Source organism: Oryzias latipes, chromosome 5 (assembly GCF_002234675.1).
Source record: "Oryzias latipes chromosome 5, ASM223467v1".
NCBI classification, from domain to species: Eukaryota; Metazoa; Chordata; class Actinopteri; order Beloniformes; family Adrianichthyidae; genus Oryzias; species Oryzias latipes.
The window spans coordinates 28,002,317-28,021,158 of NC_019863.2; the positions used below are offsets into that span (position 1 = coordinate 28,002,317).

The 18,842-nt window shown below is 45.6% G+C and overlaps 2 protein-coding genes across 8 annotated transcripts in view; both read right to left on the minus strand.

Annotated features, from left to right (window-relative positions):
- Positions 1 to 539: 539 nt before the first annotated feature.
- On the minus strand, positions 540 to 8,561 carry LOC101157613 (dual specificity tyrosine-phosphorylation-regulated kinase 2). 4 transcript variants are annotated; one of them, XM_020703516.2, is made up of 8 exons: positions 7,754 to 8,561; positions 6,116 to 6,225; positions 5,069 to 5,202; positions 4,256 to 5,002; positions 3,823 to 4,028; positions 3,428 to 3,734; positions 2,919 to 3,335; positions 540 to 2,833 (listed from the first exon to the last, which is right to left on the minus strand). In XM_020703516.2, the coding sequence occupies exons 5-8, from the start codon at positions 4,005 to 4,007 to the stop codon at positions 2,102 to 2,104; spliced, it is 1,641 nt and encodes a 546-aa protein (XP_020559175.1). In that variant the 5' UTR covers positions 4,008 to 4,028; positions 4,256 to 5,002; positions 5,069 to 5,202; positions 6,116 to 6,225; positions 7,754 to 8,561; the 3' UTR covers positions 540 to 2,101. The 4 variants fall into 4 exon arrangements, with proteins under 4 accessions (XP_020559175.1, XP_011473819.1, XP_020559176.1 ...); XM_011475517.3 differs by lacking the exons at positions 4,256 to 5,002; positions 5,069 to 5,202 and having other exon boundaries at positions 7,754 to 7,807; positions 7,964 to 8,561; XM_020703517.2 differs by lacking the exon at positions 5,069 to 5,202.
- Positions 8,562 to 10,920: 2,359 nt separating this feature from the next.
- Positions 10,921 to 18,842, minus strand: part of rassf5 (Ras association domain family member 5) — a 33,389-nt gene continuing 25,467 nt past the window's right edge. For 2 of the 4 annotated variants that reach the window (XM_023955224.1, XM_023955226.1), the window contains 4 exons: positions 14,711 to 14,821; positions 13,347 to 13,668; positions 12,871 to 12,986; positions 10,921 to 12,789 (listed from right to left, as the gene is read on the minus strand). In XM_023955224.1, the coding sequence (XP_023810992.1) occupies positions 12,646 to 12,789; positions 12,871 to 12,986; positions 13,347 to 13,668; positions 14,711 to 14,821 (693 nt within the window). In that variant the 3' untranslated portion in view covers positions 10,921 to 12,645. Of the gene's footprint in view, positions 12,790 to 12,870; positions 12,987 to 13,346; positions 13,669 to 14,710; positions 14,825 to 18,842 lie in introns of all 4 variants that reach the window. The other 2 variants (XM_023955223.1, XM_023955225.1) reach the window with 1 other exon arrangement.

Consider the following 18,842-nt stretch of genomic DNA (forward strand, 5'->3'; position numbering starts at 1 on the left):
AAGGTGGTTTTTAAGACAACAGTCTCTTCCTGAGGTCAAAGGTCAACTAAACTTTGGGTATAGACTGAACTTTGTGGGGTGTCCAAGTAATCTTGTGAAGATCGCTTAAACATGTTTCCTTTTATCATTTTTGTGTGTGTGTGGGGTGGGGGGGTCCCAACATGGCCAGCAAGCTGTAGGTCCTATGGCCATCCCATAATAATTCTAAAACGTCCTTTGGATATTGCTGACACTGGTGTGTTGGTTTCGTTAGTGGATTTTGGGATCTTTTTTTCTGAGCCCCATAGTTCAATATTGGCCCCGCCCCTCATTTTGATGGTTTCTTCCACTGTGACGTCATCATGTAGATTGTTTGGTGGGGTAGGAGTCGTTCCCAAATGCATTTTCTCTGTGTGCTAGGTGCGTGCAAATTTTGGAGAGTTTTTGAGTATGTGGCAGGGCAAAACTGTTACACAAATGCAAAAGAAGAAAGAAAAATAGCGAAAAAAATCTGGTCCTTGCAGTCCAGGAATGCATCTAAAAAAAAAAAACAGCCAATGTTTCACTTAAAAGTCATTTTTATTTTTATTTAGAAAAAGAAACTATCACAACTTCATTTGGTTACTGTACAATCTCTCTTCTCGTTGTGTCTCAAGTCTGAACACAGTAGTGATCTCATGCTGAACGCCACCCCCCCCCCGACTCTCGCCGCCGAAACACGATGACTTCCTCCTCCGTTATTGCGTTTTGACGTCTTCTACAGCGTCAGGAAGCCGTCCTGCGTTAGAAGTAGAAATCCCTGATGGTTTCACGCAGAAAGTGAAGGAACCCGAGGCCGGACTCTGTGGTCCAGATCAACGTGCACCAGCATTTCTGTGCACGTGTCGGTGTGTGTGTGTGTGGGGGGGGGGGGGGGGGGGGGGGGGGCACCACTTTCTATGTGTCAAAGAGGCTCCCTGCTTTGAAGCAGAGATAGCTGAGGGGAGGAGGAGGAGTGAATCTAGGTCAGACCGTGTGGCACATGCAACGCCCCCCCCCCCCTGCAGAAAACTGATAACTGCAGTCCCTCACAGCAGCGCGGCGGGGCCAGAGAAAAACATGCAGCACAGTGAGCGGAAGTTTAAGGGATGTATCAAGTATGCTTCCCTGAGAAACACTTCATATCCGACTATCATAAACCCCTCCCCCTTCACATTCCTCCCAAAAAAAAGGGGGAAAAAAAGAGATTCTGGCTCATTTTTAACACCTATTCTTCCATCTGGATGAGCACCGGCGATAACTGCAGCCCACTGAGGGGCGGAGCTCGTAAAACTTTCAAACAACCTTCTCAACAACCTCTCTCTCTACATTGATCCGTTTGAGTGACAGCACTGTCTCGTCCTGATGGCCGTGGCGGCACCGCCGTGGTGAACGGTGCTGCTCCTGTCCTCCAGCCTCCGTTTTCCACGCTGCAGTGGAAGCAGGGCTGAAGGGGAGGACCAGATGTGCCGCGGCCGTCCCGTCGCATAAAGTACGTCCACAGAAACGCCACACACCGAGCACCAGGCGTCCAGAGAGCTTCAGATAAAAACTAATTATTCACTGCAAGAAAAAAAAAAAAAAGCCAATCCTGGATCCTTTATGCCGGAGGGAAATATGAAATACTTTTGCTAAACTGAAATGATGGGGGTCATTTCTGTAGCCCTTTTTCAAGTTTCACATGAGAGTGTGGAGGCGAGCTGGGAGTGTCGAGTGACAAAAGGAGGCGAGTGACCGTGCAAGTGTGCTTAAGTGTGTTTGCTAAAACACGACACCGGAGTGTGACCAAGCACAAGATAAAACCACCTTCAACGCCGTCCGCTCGCTGGTTCTGAACGGCGGCCCGCAAATCAAACCTCACAGAAGCTCGGCGGCCTCCAGGAGGCCTTTTGTACAAAACTTTAATTGTCTTTTCGGACCTTCTGGCTTTTGCTTCACAAACGTTAAAACCAGGAAGTGGAGTGTCGACACCTCGCAGTAGAAAACAAATAAAAGCCCAAGCAAACAGGTTTAAAAGCTGCTTTCTCCGATACTCTGGCTCCTCCTGAGGAGCAGAGAGGGGAGAGAGCAGACCCCCAGAGGAGATCGAAGGACTCTCTCTGAACTACGAAACCAGTTTCGGGAGGACCGTGCGCAGAGGTATGGCCTCCCCCGAGTCTCCCAACATGTTGCTCCTCAGTTTGTTGCTGGCAGGAGTGGAGCCCAGGGCGGGCCCCCCTTTGGCCAGGATGGAGGGGAAGGAGGTGCTGTGGTGGTCGGGAAGTCGTTTCACAGGGGCCCCCTGGTTTTTCTCAGTCACAGCTAAGGGTTTGGGGAGTCGGCGGTACAGCCAGGGGTGCCTGAGAGCCTGGCTGGGGGTGAGACGAGATAAGGGGTCCCAGTCCAAGCACTTCTTTATGAAGTCAATAAAAGTGGGGTCCTCGCAGCCCTTGAGTGCAACATTCCAGTCCTTGCTGGCCGGGGGGCCTCTCATTTTGCCCCGGCGTGAGCGAGACCCCGTCAGCACGGTGGCTCCGGTTGGCAGCGTGTTGTATCCGCAGTAGCGGGGGTGACCCTTGGAGTTGATGAAGTTCTTGGCTCTCTTAGCCTGCTCCAGGACCTTCAGCGGGGGCATGCCCAACAGCTCCATGGCGCAGGCCAGCTGGTCGCTCTCGTCCTCGCCGGGAAACAGCGGGTACCCGGTCAGAAGCTCGGCCAGGATGCAGCCGAAGCTCCACATGTCGATGGGAAGGCCGTACCGCGAACCCAGGATGACCTCCGGGGCTCGGTAAAAACGAGACTGGATGTAGGTGTAGACCCGCTGATGCTCAAAGCAGCTGGAGCCAAAGTCGATCACCTAACGGATGCAGAGAAGAGAGTGTGTGTGAGTGAACACGACATGTGCAAGTGCTAGCGTGAACCAGAGGACACCTGGGATCTACCTTAATGCCGCTGCGGCCCTGCTGTTTGAGAAGGATGTTCTCGGGCTTCAGGTCGCAGTGGATGATTCTGTGGCGGCTCAGGGCCTCCAGGCACTGCAGGATGGAGTGTGCAAACTTCCTGACCAGCGGCAGGCTGAAACCCTGGAACTTATTGCGCTTGATGAGCTCATACAAGTTCATGCTCAGCAGCTCAAAAGTCATGCAGATGTGGTTCCGGAAGGTGAAGTTTTCCAGCATGTGAACCACATTCATTGTGCCGTTGCGGTCCTGCTTGTGCAGATGCTCCAGGATGCGGATTTCCTCCTGCGCCTGTCGGTGGAAACGCTTCTCGTTGCGCACCATCTTTAGCGCCAGGTGTTGCTGAAGCTTGTGGTCGTACACTTTAGCCACCTGGCCAAAGCTGCCCTTACCAATAATCTGAAGACAGCAAAACAAAGATTAAAATCTGAAGCTATTTTTATCAAAACCAACGAAACAGCCTTTAAATGAGCGGCGCTCCATCGCCTAACCTTCAGGAACTCGTAGCGGTAAGCCAGGTGATCATGGGGAACATGAATGTAGCCGCCCTGCTCATCATCGTACCCACAGTTGTTGCTCCCTCCAGCAACAGCCGGTCTCTTCTTGGCATTGGGTCCCACAAAGTACACGTCTGGATAGGAGTGGATCTCAGAGAGCTCCATGGGGCTGAGCTGAGACCTGTACAGTCTCAGAGCCTGGTCGGGGGTGAGCGGGCCGCACATCTTGCTGCCGCTGTTCCCCCCATTCGCAGCTTTTTGAGGACCAGAAGATTCACTGGAACCCTTACTGGAGTCCGTGCTGCAACAAACGAGCGACAGGAAGTCAGAGATGGACATTCGCCATCACTCAGAGGTTTCCAGGTGCTTCAGAAGCTCTGGCCTCTCACCTGTCAGCGCTGAGCTCCTTGGTTAACCCTGAGACCGGGGCAGGCTTGGTGGGAGTCTGGGACGTGCTGCTGGTGATCTCAGTGCTCGCCGTGGTTATGGCGTTGATCTTTCGGTTATTTGAAGAGTCTTCATACAGATACTTGACCTTCAGCTGACCGCCTCTCACGGACACCTGATCCCGCATTATAGTCCTGTTCCCCACAACCTTACAACGACAAAACAGACAAATGTTTAAAAAAAGCATCAGAGACGTTTGAAATACTACACAACAAATGACACGCCATCAAATACTTGGGTAGTTTCTGAATAACTTTGCTAAATAATAACAACGATGATGTTTCATCTCTAACAATTCCATTTAATCACACCCCTTTAGCAGATCTGTAAGAGAATAACAAAGGGATTCGGAAGAAAAAAAGCATATTTACACACCAGATAACCTTTCTGTTTGACACAAGCCTAAACATCAACAAACACGGGTGTTTCAGGCTGCTCAAAAAGGAAGAGTTGGGACGCGTGAACTGGCACAACTGGATCTAGATCCGGTTTGGCTGCAGACCTGTGTGAATAACAAAGCCAGGTACATTGAGAAACATGCAAACTCTTATCTCCGCCCACTGGTTTCTAGCAGACAGAACTTTGTGTGCTCTGCAGACCTGGCTCATTACGTCACGGTTTGCATATTTCCGTTTGGTTTTGAAGGCCAGTGATAGCTTCCCATATTAGAACTTATTTAATTCAGTTTTGTCCATAAAGAACTCGTCTTAAAAAAGGTGGTTCTGTTTTTTCCCCCTCTAAAAATTTGTGGGTAAAAAGCTTCTATTTGAAATTGAAGAATCGTGTCTCTGTTTCTATCTGATGACCTAGAAAGTTCCACAAGAGGAATGGCAGCCGTTCAAGTTAGATTAAACTAGTGAGTTATAGCAGCACTGCGGCTGTAAAAGACATACTTTAAATTAGCTCTGCGCCGCATTCCAGCGCCAAGTTACACAATAAAACAAATCTGGTCGGCGGGCATTTGTCTGTAAACAAGTCCTGTTCGAACGCTGAAGAGCTGCTGTGGTGGAAAGTTTTACGACACTTCTTGGAGGTTTTGGGCTCGGAAGCCAAGCAGGTCTTCGGTCAGCACCATCAACCAAACAATGGAGGAAGAAAGTCCAGGTCCAAAGCAGGTGTTCCCTAAAAGAAGACCAAGATGGGGCGGTGTTTGTGCTGTGAGCTGGAGGCCTAAAATTGAGGCTTTACCTTCCATACATGGAACTGGATAGACATTATTATGACTCGGCCCCGTCAATGACCCAGGTTCATGCAGCTGTTGTTGAAAAAGTCGTGCTGCAAACGGGGAATATTGAGAATGCTGAGCTGCGGGGCAAATCTGCCTGAAACAGATGGACAAGAGCTTATCTGGCTGCTGTCTGACGCCTTGGTATACGTTTCTTCTGAAACACTGGCATTAATCCCAAAAAGATACAACCTGAGCAACAGGCTGATTGTGTCAGATTTACCAGCCTTGGTGTAAATAGTTTGTACCCTCAACTAATACAGAACAGGACTGACATCAATTTCTCACTCTAATAGAGCATGAAGCCATTCGGAGCACAGCTCTGAACTAGGGCAAGTTACTGTCAGTCACATTTTACAAAGATATCTCTGTGCGCCTGATAGAAAAATAAACTTGAACAAAACCAAAACTAGTCTCTGTAAACTGGCCGGTGGAGGACTAGATGAGTCCGGAGTGCGGGGGGAGGGGATGGTGACTTTGTTTGTGGGTCATTTTCAAGCCCAATAAATCTTTACAGTTTATCCAACAAGCCTTGATCCTCTGCTGATGCGTTCACTGCAGTTTGCCTTTGATGGTATGAAAGAAACCTCAGTCTGCAATGCATAACCTGTGTGTGAGCATAAATGTTTGCATCCAGATCTTTAAAATGAAGCGCTTTGTTTACACTTTTGCTCATCGGGGATCCCAGAAAAAGATTTAGAAAAAACAAAAAGCTAATTAAAACAGCGTGGCTGGTTCAGGACGCTCACACAGAGAGAAGTCTTCATCCTTTCCACTATAAACTATACAGTATGGTGTTTTGGGTTATCTAATCTCAAGTGATTCATACTGAGGAGTATAAACCTGGCTAAGCCTCCTAAATGACACAGCAGGACTGAAGATAGGCACAAATATGACGATGATGAACATGGCTGATCAGGGGATATCTGTCAGATAACCAGGATGTCTGAAGACGGAGCCTCAGCATCCGGTAACAGGTTTAACCGGCTTTGTGCTAAATGTATGCGTACCGTGTGCTTGGGCATCGTGGCCACCCCAGGTGGACTTTGTGTATCTGCATCGTTTTTCAGGATGTGGTCTGTCCTCATGTAGGAGTCATACAGGCCGTCGCCGTGGCGTGCTACAAGGCAAAACAAGAGAATGCTTAAATCAGCGTGATAACGTGGAACCATTTAATCAGCAAAGACAAACTTTTCACGTCTGAAGAAGACGGTTTAATCACCACAGAGACAGAGAAGCCCATTTGCATTAACCAAGAAAAAGACCCATTGATTATCTTATCAATCAACCCAACAGCTTCAATAAGTCAGACGAGATTAGGACGAGTGTTTTGTCATAGCGTTCAATCAATGTCCTGCTGAGCTCTGGAGACCAAACTGCTGTATGGAGAAGAATTTACTGTGAAAAGGCCGTCATTAGCAGATATCCACCATTGTTTCTATTGTGTCACACACATTGTTTCCTGGGCCAGGCCTCTGACCCGACCAGCTTACATGGGGCTTAGGGTCCCAGATCGCAAGCACTGCAAGTGGTATTATTGGCCTAATGGGGGTAACAGATGCCTCTGTGACGAGAGCATCTTTCCATCTGTCCATCCAGGCCAAGTCATTTAAGGCCCACGCCAGGTGTGTTCGGCTTGTGCCAACATGGAGGGATGCGGGGGCACGCCATTGAATGGTGCGGCGTTTCACGCTCACCTCTGTGGCGTCACGCCAAACACCTTCAGTTAGAGAAGAAACTTTAAAGAGGAGTAAATGATCAGAAACTGTGGGTGTAGGTCAGTTACAAAGATGACAAACACTCATCAGCTGGCTGCTTTTCTCTACAGTCATCTATCTAGCCTACACTGTTGCTTCTCCTTCAGTGCAATAAAACCCATTGTCCATGTGTCTCAGTTGTTGTGTTTGGATAGCTCATCAGTGAGAACTTTCAGGTTGGCAAGGCTGATTTTCTCTATGACTAGTCCCTCAGTGCTGTAAACCTGTACAGGTGCGTCACACCCATGCCCCTGTGCGAGTTCGTCAACAGACCAGCTCCTGGACAGATTAGACCTGCTGCTTGGAAACAAACGCATTAAACCTGCACAGCACAGCAACCAGGGGCATTAGGGCTCTACACATAATATTAGGCTAACATAGACCCCATTAGCCTTCTGCAGACTCCTTATCACTCAGCTCAGTCAGTCCTCCGCATGCAAGCAAAATTTCATCAAAAAAAAGAGACTTTGAGTTAATAATAGAGACTCTCAACTTGTTTCTAACCATAGGTTAAATCAAAATGGGCTTTCATCAAAAATGTAGACCCCAAACCACCAAACTCAAGTTAAACTATTTGGGAAAACAATTCCCAAGGGAAAAAAATTGGTTAAATGCCGTAAACAAGTAAAATGATGACTGTGTTACAGTAATAACCGAGGGGACGACGGGAAAAACACTGCCGTACTTCCTGGAATGTTGTCCAGTAACTTTACTGTTTTGATCAGAGCCCATAAAGCAACAAATAAATCATATTGACAACTTTATATATATATATAATTTTCTGCAAGCTAAGACAATTTTCTGAGCAACGAGACCAAACACAGCACCACAAAGAAAAAGCACAACGTAATAAAGTCAACATTACAATATTGTGCACTTTTCTGTGTTTACCTGTTGACATTGGGCCCTCTGGTTTTCTGCTTATTATCATCATGATTGCAGATACTATGTGATGCCAGCATCCGAAGTTGAAGAGAACAAAATCCAAAATAGAAAAGTAGTAAAAAGTTCAAACTGTGGTCGCCATGCCAACTAAGCAAAACATTTAAAAAACTTTATTTAAAAAAAGTGTCCAAAGCTTTTTATTTTGAAAAGCCTTACGTTTTCGTCCTTTTTGAGTATTACTAAATTACTAGCTGGTTTGAGAGCATTTCATCTTTGTTCGGTGGACACAGCAGAATCACTCCGAGGATCCTCGACGCGCGGTGGGGGTCGTTTTCCTCAGACAGCTAGCCAGCTAGCTTGCACAGCCGAAAAAACGCTCGTGCGGACCGGAGTCGCTCCTCCAGTTGAAACTAGTCCAAATATTACAGTTTGACGGTCTGACCCGCGTGCCCCTCGCCTTTCTCTGACAAAACAATGAGTCGACCCAGAGCACCATTCCCGTCCCAGTTTGCTGGCTTTGCAGACACCAGGAGCGATCCCACCCGTCGATGATGATCCCACTTGATTTGTTCTACACCGGGACAACCTCGTTTGTCTTCAGGAACGGCTAGCCGCAAAAGAGGCTAGTAGCTGTGGAAAAGTTTCATGTCTGCTGAAGTCCTTCCCGCCGATGGCTTCCGCTGAAGGAAGAGGACTAATGCTCCGCGGCTGGACTGGAGAGAGTATCTTATTCGACGGGGCTGCGCGTTGTTGCTAAGGGCGTCTTCAGTCTTCAGCTCGGCGACAGCGCAGGCGGACAGAGGGAGGGGAGCGGGGCGGGGCTTAGCGAGCTCCAGCCAGTCAGCGCAACGGCGCCCCCCAACGTCCAACTCCAGAATGAGCTACTCCTAGTTCACTGCTTGTAGAAAATCCTTTATTAGGTGAAACATTTTCATTTGAACAAAGTTGATTTTGATTGAAGAAAAAGCAACACAAAACATATACAGCACCTTTTATTTATAGGCAGTTAGAAAAATGCTTTATGGGGAGACTTACCGTAGCATTAAAACAACTAAATATTACACTAAAGCTTTGCACCGTGTCATCTCTCTGAATGCTTCTTCATTGTAAAATATCAAACAGATAGATTTCAATTTATCTGTGTATAAATGAAAAAAAAAGCAAACATGACAAAAAACTCAGCAAAAAATTAGATCAGAGACTAGTGATGCTAGAGATTAAAAACAAATTATACTTGGGATTGATGGAGTTGTTAACATTAACGTGCTGTTGAATGAAATTGCAGGGTCTTGGAATTTTTAGACATTCTAATTACAAACATATTCCAAAAGGATGTGTGCTAAATACCAACTTTAACTATTAATTGTATTATTTAAGAATGTTTGCAGAAATCAGAAGTACTCCTAGGTGTAAAGAAGCTTCTATTCGCTGTACTGTTTGTGTAACCACTTTAAATACTAGACATAAAACTGACAGATCCAGTACGAAGCATTAACTCTTGTTTTTAGTTAATACAATTATTTTATAATTAGTTTATAATTTAGAAAAAAAAATAAAAATAGTAAAAAGTTATACACAATTGCAAAAATGTGGAAGTTTAAATCAAATATAAAATTTGAGTTTGTAATTCCTCAACATACCACATTTTATTAACAAACCTCTTGTTATTTTTGACCTAAAATGTTGAACTTAAGGACTTTATTTGACCATTTCAAAATCAATCAACAAATGACTGAACATCTTATTGTTAGAGTCTGATAGAATAGAATTATTTTGTGACAGTTTTTGAGCTTTAAAAATGTTGTCACCTGTTGAGTGCGTTACAAACCATTTGTTGCCATGAAAGTATTTAACCCCTTCATGAGCACTTTATACGGTCGGACATTTCTACTGGGCCATGAAAACAACGGTAAATGGAGCCCCCACCTTAGGCTCTTTTGGTCAGCCACTCTACATACCCTATGAGGAAAACTGTGGATAGTAACCTGAGAGGATGTGGAGCTCCACGCTGGGCTGGAAATAGTTTCAGGGAGGGAAGAGGACAGACGGAGTAGGACCGGGCCGGCATGAGAAGAGGGAAGGGGCTAATTCCAGAAAATGATTGAAGCTGGACAGAGGGCGATGCTAATCTTAGCTCTTTCTCAGAGGTGAGAAGAGGGGGTCTGGTTATATTTACTGCCATAAATATGCATGTTGACACAGTTTCAGACGACCCTCTGGCCAACAGCCAGCCCTTAAGGCCACTCCGGCTGTGCTGATAATTATTCTTGGATAGTGGCTGATTATGCTGCTGGAGTGCTTTGTACACTTGCCTCAGAAAGGAGTTCAAGGTGCAAATGACAAGTTCAGCTCCGTCACAACTACAGGAGAACAGGGAAGTGGCTGCAAAGCTGATCATGGCAGTAGCCATGTATATATACATATATTTAGTTTTTTACTGACAAGCTGACACAAAGGAGTTTCTGGTCTTTTCCGTCCTGAAACAATCTAATCTTTGAGCGCAAACTTAGCATTGCTTGTGTATATCAATGCATGAACCATGTTTCTGTAAAGCTGTCTGTAAGCCAACCATTTAGTACAGATGGACCTGAAGGTCAGACCAGTCACGCCACCTGCTGGTGGTTTAAAATCAACACAATGATGAGACAACTAGCTCAACCAAATCCCCAAAAGTCATGTCTAAACAGGACAATCTGTTCCTTTTGATGACACAGAGTGATGCAAAGTTGCCCCTCTTGTGTTTCATTCCCGATTACATTTGAAGGTTTAAAGTCCCAGTTATTTTAAAATCATTCCCATGGCATCGTGCTGTTATAGCGTTTTTAGCCAAAATAAAAAAAAAGTCACATTTTCTAGGTAATGGAGCCAGATTCCAGCTCGGATGAGGATAACAAAGACGTCCCTGGATCTAGTGGAAGCATCAGAATGGAGCAGAGCAGGGAGCTTGTGCCCCCCCCTCCCCCCAATCCCATCATATTTTGTACATCACAAATGAGCTCTTTTCCAAGCTGCTTTTTTTCATCTGCTCCTGATTCAAAACAATTAGAAGTAATACTCAGAAATACAGTTTGGAGCTTAATTTTCTTTATAAAATTCCTCCATCCATGTTAAAAACACCAAAAACTAGATTTTTATCATAGTGCAGACTTTATGGTAAAAAAAACAGCAAATAGTTATTTTCAATAAAGATTTATTCTTTAATTTCATTTCAATATTTTGTACATATCTACTTATATGTATATACATTTTTTTAAAAGAAACATAAAAAAGGCAACAAAAAGTCTTTCCATTATATAATGTCCTTGGATGGTTGTGAACCGTGAAATAAATAAACACATCCACACACTCGCACGCGTCCACAGAGGACTCTTTGGACAGATGAGAAGGAGCCTGGAGGAAAAACAAAATATGCAAACAGCACCACCCAAAAAAAAAAAAAAAGATTTGCACACATGCAAAAAGCACTCATACATGAGCCCAGGAGGCACACCTGTGTGCAGAAACACCTCTTCTACGCACACACAGGGGCGAAGGAAACAAAAGGCACTGCCAGTGGGAGAAAGCTGGGGGGCTTTGGGGGGAGGCAAGAGTCAAACATGTACGTATGGATGACGGGCCTCTTTTATCTCAACTCTAGAAGATACGAGACGCCTTAACATGACGATGAGCACGTCAAACAAACCTTCACCTGCCTGTGAAATGATAGGATAAAAGACAATTTGGGGCTAAATACACACATTCATTCTAAATCCTTTCACCGTCCTCATTACTATGGATGAGCATGTGCACACACACAGACACACACCCACACACACACACACACACACACACACACACACACTCACACTCCAGAGCCAGCAGGAATGATACCAAAAATATTATTCATAAAAGCAGAGCTAAACCACGTCACTCTTGTTTCCAGTGTATACATATGCATAACAAATATCATTGGTACATGATAGCCAATATCACACGTTTTATATATGGTTCTTTCTATGGGGAAGAAGGCAGGAGGATAAAATGACGCATCAAAGCATGCGCAGCCCCCCCAGGGGTGAGACCTGCGTCCATCTGTGCAAAACTGAAGCTGGTACACCACCTTACATGTCCCTTTGAAGCCCCTTCCTCTGAGCTTTGGTGTCCTTCCACATTCACACGTGACCCACAGTGACAGTGTTTGCTGAGTAAAGGTCCTGGGCTGCCTCTCGTGTCCGGCGCAGGTGGAGTTCATGTAAGGCTAATTTAGGGGAATAACGTCACAGTTGTCATCGCTTTAGAATCTGCAGGTGAGAGCAGGTGTAAATGGCATCTTCTCACATTTAGGCGGGCATAAAGGAATAAACGAGCATGCAATAAAAAGAAGGTGGTGCGAGGAGGAGGTGAGGGCCATCTTTCCTCCTCTCAGCTAAAGACATGCTCCCTGAGAAAAATCAGAGAATGAAAATAAACCTCTTTCCTTAAAAAGCAGGGAAAAAAAAGCGTGGCAGTCCCTCCACTCCTGCAAACCGTAGGAAAAAAAGAAAAAGAAAGCATGCCTTCAGATTTAACTATGTGCAGGGTAGATGAGTGGAGACTCATGCATAAGTAACACTTGCAGCAGCAGCAGCGGTAACGGTAGCGAAGAGGAGGGCTTCAAAAACAACAGCACAGCTTCACATCAGTATGAAGCTAAACTGCAGTCCAGGTCTTCCCGGTTTGTGTCCTTGGCAATAGAAACACTACGCGCCCACAGGCGCTCCTCAGGGAGCCGGCCTGTGGACGTTTAAGGGAGCGCGTGTCAATCCTGAGAAAGGAGAAGGATCAGTGTGGTCTGTCTGTCTGAGTGGAGCCTCAACAGGGAGAAGTTTGAAGGTCTGAGGAACCAGTCTCTCTCTGGGTTGAAAAGGTGGCAGGTGGGGTCAGGGGTCATGTTGTTGTAGGGCCTGCTGTAATTTCTCTCGGTAGAGAGTGTATTTCTGCTCCACGGCTCTTATGCGCTCCGACTCTTCTTTCCCAAGGATGATCAAGAAGTTTTGAAGCTCGGGGATGGAGAAGGCGTGCCACTGTGGGACGAAAACAGACGAAAGGCGTCCATGAAACGATCCCGAATGCGTGCTTCTCTGCCTCCCCGCCCGCTCACTCACCTCCACTTCTTCAGTCTCGTTTTCCTTAAAGACGAAGCTGAGCTGCTCCGTGTCTGGCCCTGCGATCAGCCTCAGAGGAAGAGGTCGCTCGGTCAGCGGAAGCTTCTGGAACAGATCTGCACAGAGGAGAGAGAAACGCTGGTGAAAAGCTGGACGGACCAGGTTTATATCACAGAAAACACTTTCAAGTTAACATATTTTCATTAAAAAAATGTCAAATCAAATACACACGAAGAGCGAAGAGTCTCCCTGAAGATGTTTTTATTCATGATCGGCAAATAATCTGGATTTCAAATAGACAGAAAATTATAGGAAAGATAAGAACATAACATGGAATCTGTCTAAAGTCTAAATTTGAGTGAAGGATTTTCTTTTTTGTTCTTATTCTTTACTGTCTAAAACATCTTTTTCTCATGTTTTAACAACCATTGCATGACCCTCGTGTGTTTAGCAGGGACAGAGGCTGGGGGGCTCACCCTGTCCATTGCGGTGCGTCTGCTTGTACAAAGCAAACTTGCGGGGGTTGTCCTTCACCTCGAACTTCTTCAGCAGGCCCTTGATGACCTCTTCGGTCGTGTTCAGAGAGCTGATGTGGAGATGTGTTATATAGTTCTGAGGCAAATAAAAAGAAGTTCTCTTTTCCGTGGGCCCACAGTCCGTTTCTTCCTGCTCCTCTGACGGAACCAGGCTGTGGCTGAACCCCCCCTCTGAGCCCGCCTTCTCCACAGCTTGGACCGTGACGGGTCGGCTGAGCCGCAGATGGACCTGAACGAAACCGGTGTAGGAGCCGTCTGAAGCCTGAAGAACGCCGGACAGAGGAGCAGAGAAGACCGTGAGATGAACTGCAGCCAAACATTTGAAATTTGGCTAAAAAAGATTTAAAAAAAAACTTTGAGAACTCTTTTTAAAATTGGAGGTAAACATTGTAAACTTCAAGCAAATATGGAAAATTTGAAAAAAGAATTGAAACGTCAAATATTGAAAAGTGCATTTGAAACTTGAATTAAAAAAACTATAAACCTGAAACTATTAACCAAATAAAAAGTAATATCAATTTATAACAGCTGCTGTTTTGTCATTTTCAACCTTTATTTTTTTTCCTCTTCCCTTTCAGTCCTAAATTTTCAGTTAAATTCGGACTTTGGTTTTGCTGTTAACCCTAATTTTATTTGGGGGTGGGGCTTAGAGCCCATTGGCTACAGGACATGACTGACATCAGGTGACATCCAGAAGAGCCTCTCCTCTGATGCAGTAAACTTTGGGAGAGCTTTACTGTGCGCCACAACAGAGAAGGTTGAAAGTTAAAAATACAAAATAGGAGTCGTTACAAATCATCATGATTTTTTATTTGGAGGCAGTTTTAGGTTTATAGTTTTTTTTTTAATTCAAGTACCAAGTTTTTTTGTTTGTTTTTTTACATTTTCAATGATTCTTACAAGTTTAAAGTATAATTTGTTTCAAATTTCCAATTTTATTTTTTAAAATATTCAACATTTCGATACAACATGTATGCTTGAGTTTTCTCTCATTTTAAGCTGATCCTAATTTGATCCTTTAGTAACTTTTGAAATGTGACAAAACTTGCATGTTTGAAACTTAAACCTTTTTCATGATCAAGCAAAGAAAAATTGGGGAAACATATCTGAAGCTATCTGGTTTTCTTTTGTGAAACGTTCCTGTATCGCTGCATTTCTTTATTTCTAAATAGGGAAGTTTGTATTTCGGAGAACTGTAGCACAGTAAGATAAATGTGTTTTATTATTTCTATCTACTAAGTAATAAATTAAACGGGAAGGTCTCATGCCATCATTTAAAAAAATAGTGTGGTGATAAAACTCACCAGGTTCATGCCATGGTTGGAGACCTGAGCATTATACTCCTCTATCCTGGCGTGCACCTCCTCCTCCGACAGCGCCGGAGTCCCTCCTGCCTCTTCCTCTTTTTTCTCACTCTGCTGAAAGATGAATGAAAGTGAGTGTTTTTTCCCTCACCAGCAGATGGCGCTGTTGCACGAAAGAGAGGAAACAACCCCACGCTGACAAGAAATCTAGTTCTTTTGAATGTGTACTGAGCTACATGAAGCAACACTTTGTGACACGTTTGGTCTCAAACAGAGACACAGCAGTCCGGACAGACGCTGTACACTGATGCCAAGCTCCCCCTGTCCACGAGCTTCACCTTCCAGGAAAAACAACGAGGTTCTCTGACTCTTCTCATCACTTAGAGGGGTTATGTAACCCTGCAGATCTACACGGAGACAAGAAATGATGTGAATGGAGCTCCTCCTGCATTCATCACAGCCCTGGAGATGCCCTGCCTCCCTCCCCTTAATAATTCATCCTGACATGAAAAGTGGGAGGATGAGGGGGAGTCAAAGAGTGGGCGGCAGTTAAAAAAAAAAAATAGTGTGAGGAATGATGAAAAAGCCACTGCTGAGCAAGCCTTAGCAACACTGAGTTTGCTGGGTTATTTATAGTACGGTGGGATGCATCCTCTCTGTCACAATGGCTTTTCTCTGCTTCCAAAGTTTGTTTGCGTTTTGTGTGTGTGTGTGTGTGTGGGGGGGGGGCAAGTGTTGGTTAGAACTGTTTTCTGGAGGGGAGTCCTTCAGCTCTTCTGAAGATTTTTCAGCTTAGTAAATATGAAGCGATATTTCTGCAACCACATTGCAAACGAAACTGTCTAAATAGCAAATGAACATATTAAATATTTGCTTTCAAAACCTTTTTTTTTTGCTTTAAAAATATATTTCTGTGTTTGCAACACAAAGGTTTTCACAACACGAAAGTTTTCACGTGTGTTGTGTCTCATCTCACTTTCTCTCTGTCTCTATCTTTGATTTTGTGCACAGAAGTTTCAGTTTAATGTGACATATCTGCCACCAAACAGCCTGCTGATTGGTCTAGACCAGTGTGGCTCTTTCACCACTGTGCTGCGGTTTAGTAGAATAAATATCATGTTCTAAGATTGTCATGGTGCCTTTAACAACGTCGCGATGCTAGAGAGAGCAGCATAAATGCGCGTGTCAGTGAATGTGTCAGTTAACTCTCGCGGAGGGGGCGTGTCTGTGGCAGTTGACTCGCGCGGAGGGCCGGGTCTGTGGCAGTTGACTCGCGCGGAGGGCCGGGTCTGTGGCAGTTGACTCGCGCGGAGGGCCGGGTCTGTGGCAGTTGACTCGCGCGGAGGGCCGGGTCTGTGGCAGTTGACTCGCGCGGAGGGCCGGGTCTGTGGCAGTTGACTCGCGCGGAGGGCCGGGTCTGTGGCAGTTGACTCGCGCGGAGGGCCGGGTCTGTGGCAGTTGACTCGCGCGGAGGGCCGGGTCTGTGGCAGTTGACTCGCGCGGAGGGCCGGGTCTGTGGCAGTTGACTCGCGCGGAGGGCCGGGTCTGTGGCAGTTGACTCGCGCGGAGGGCCGGGTCTGTGGCAGTTGACTCGCGCGGAGGGCCGGGTCTGTGGCAGTTGACTCGCGCGGAGGGCCGGGTCTGTGGCAGTTGACTCGCGCGGAGGGCCGGGTCTGTGGCAGTTGACTCGCGCGGAGGGCCGGGTCTGTGGCAGTTGACTCGCGCGGAGGGCCGGGTCTGTGGCAGTTGACTCGCGCGGAGGGCCGGGTCTGTGGCAGTTGACTCGCGCGGAGGGCCGGGTCTGTGGCAGTTGACTCGCGCGGAGGGCCGGGTCTGTGGCAGTTGACTCGCGCGGAGGGCCGGGTCTGTGGCAGTTGACTCGCGCGGAGGGCCGGGTCTGTGGCAGTTGACTCGCGCGGAGGGCCGGGTCTGTGGCAGTTGACTCGCGCGGAGGGCCGGGTCTGTGGCAGTTGACTCGCGCGGAGGGCCGGGTCTGTGGCAGTTGACTCGCGCGGAGGGCCGGGTCTGTGGCAGTTGACTCGTGCGGAGGGGGCGTGTCTGTTCACATGCGGAGGGGGCGCGTCTTTGGCTGTTAACGCATGGAAGGGGGCGGTTGTGAAAGAGTCTGTTATGCTGAATTAGATGTGAATAAAAGCCTTATCGTCTCTTACAAAAAAAAAGTATGAATTATTTTTAAAAGGGTTTTTCAGCCAAAGAGCAAAATCAAGGGTAAGAAGAGCCATCAGACCAGTTTTGTTAGCTGAACCTCGCAATCAGACACCATGTTAAATAAATATGGCGATTTGATTGGTTAGAATCTAGACCAATCAGCAGGCTGTTTGCTCGCAGCTATGTCAGGTGAAACTGTAACATATGAACACAAAATCAAAGATCAGGAGAACGTGAGATGAGTCACAACACATCCGAAAACACTTGTGTTGCAAATGCAAAATTATTTTTTGAAAGCAAAACAAAAGTTTTTGAAAACAAATATTTAATATTTTCATCTGTTACTTTAAAAGTTTGGTTTGCAATATGGTGGCATAAACATCACCTCATAAGTAACAAGTGCAGAAACTGAGGCGGCTTTATGACGGCGAGAAATGTAGGAATCTGGTTGGCACTGAAGAAAAGAGGAAATGGTATTGTAACTACAGTCACGGGTAATTAAGCTTTTGTTTAGAAAAACATTTTGGCCCCCACTACCGACCTTCTACTTCTCCTTTTTTTAATGGTACCACTCCCCAACAGCATAAAACACAGGAAAGAAATATTACACAAGATTAAAAAGACCTTAATCTCTCAGATCAGACACACAAAGATGGATGTACATGTGCGGTCCGAGTGCCGAGGAGACCATCTCAGTCTGCTTCTCTCTAGAAATCCGCCACAAAGTGAAAAGAAGCTGACAGGAATTCCTGTGTTTGTATGAGTTTCCAGACTTGTTAGAGGCAGTGCCCGGCCCTCTCTTCTGCATACCAGCGAGAGCGATTGTTTGACAACAGAGCGCCTTTCAATCCTGGAAGTCCCACGGATTTATGGCTGGACACAAAGTTGAAAGATTTGACTAAACGCCCACAAAATAAACATTACAGTTATGAGATGGGCGACTTATAAATCCGTAGCAACTTACAGTAACTTGTATTAAAAATTCTAAGTGAATTAGACACGGACTAGAGCAGAAAGGCTGTGTTATGATTGGTGAATGAAAGCTTAAGAACCAGAGCCAGAATTGTGTCACTAAATTCTCTTTTAGTCCTTAGTGGAACAAACCAGAGCAGGTGACAGAAACGGGGTCAGATTTTACAGGTTTTTCTAACCGATCGCTTAAATGGGCGACATGTGTTTGGCTGTTATGTAAACCTAAAGATAAACAGAGATGGACACGACCTGAATGTTGTGACATCAGTGAGAACGGACAGGAAAGGTCATGCGAGTGCTGGAAATGTCACCACCGCGCTGCTGGAGTTAAATTAAAACCCAATCCTGTTTTTGTAAAGCTAAGAGAATGTCCTGTATTTTTCATTTAAGCCATTTTTTTTCTCTCGTTTCTGAGGTGTGTGAACACGTCTCTGCATGATCCCTAGGTAGATTATTTATGGTCCAGTTCTTAGCCATTTGATTGATTTATGATGTCACAGATTCACGTTTAATAAACCAAACATTGAATGAAGAACTGATGATAATTTCATCAGAATATTGGCGGGTAATTAAAACAAATGGAACAGTTGGCATTGCCAATGCTCGCATACATAGCTCCATTTATTCTATTCTCTAAAAACAAGCTTTTATTTTGAAATGTCAGTATCTTCTAACAGGTGTTTGCAGGTGTGTGAGATGTCAGTAACAATAAAACATTGTGCATCACTACAATGTGGAATAAGGATACTGCATATTCTTTAACACTGGAGATGTCAGCACCTAAATCACACACGCTCTTTGACATCCCATAACTCTTCGACCATTTGTGCGATCAACGTGAATCAGATGCGTCTGACGCGGAGAAAAGCAGCTTTTCTGACGGAAAGTGTTGCATATCAGCGCAAGGCTGCTCTTCTGTGTAAATGATTGAAGAGTTACGGTAATGGAAAGAATGTAAACACTGGAGCTAAAGGGTTAATAGAAAAAGATA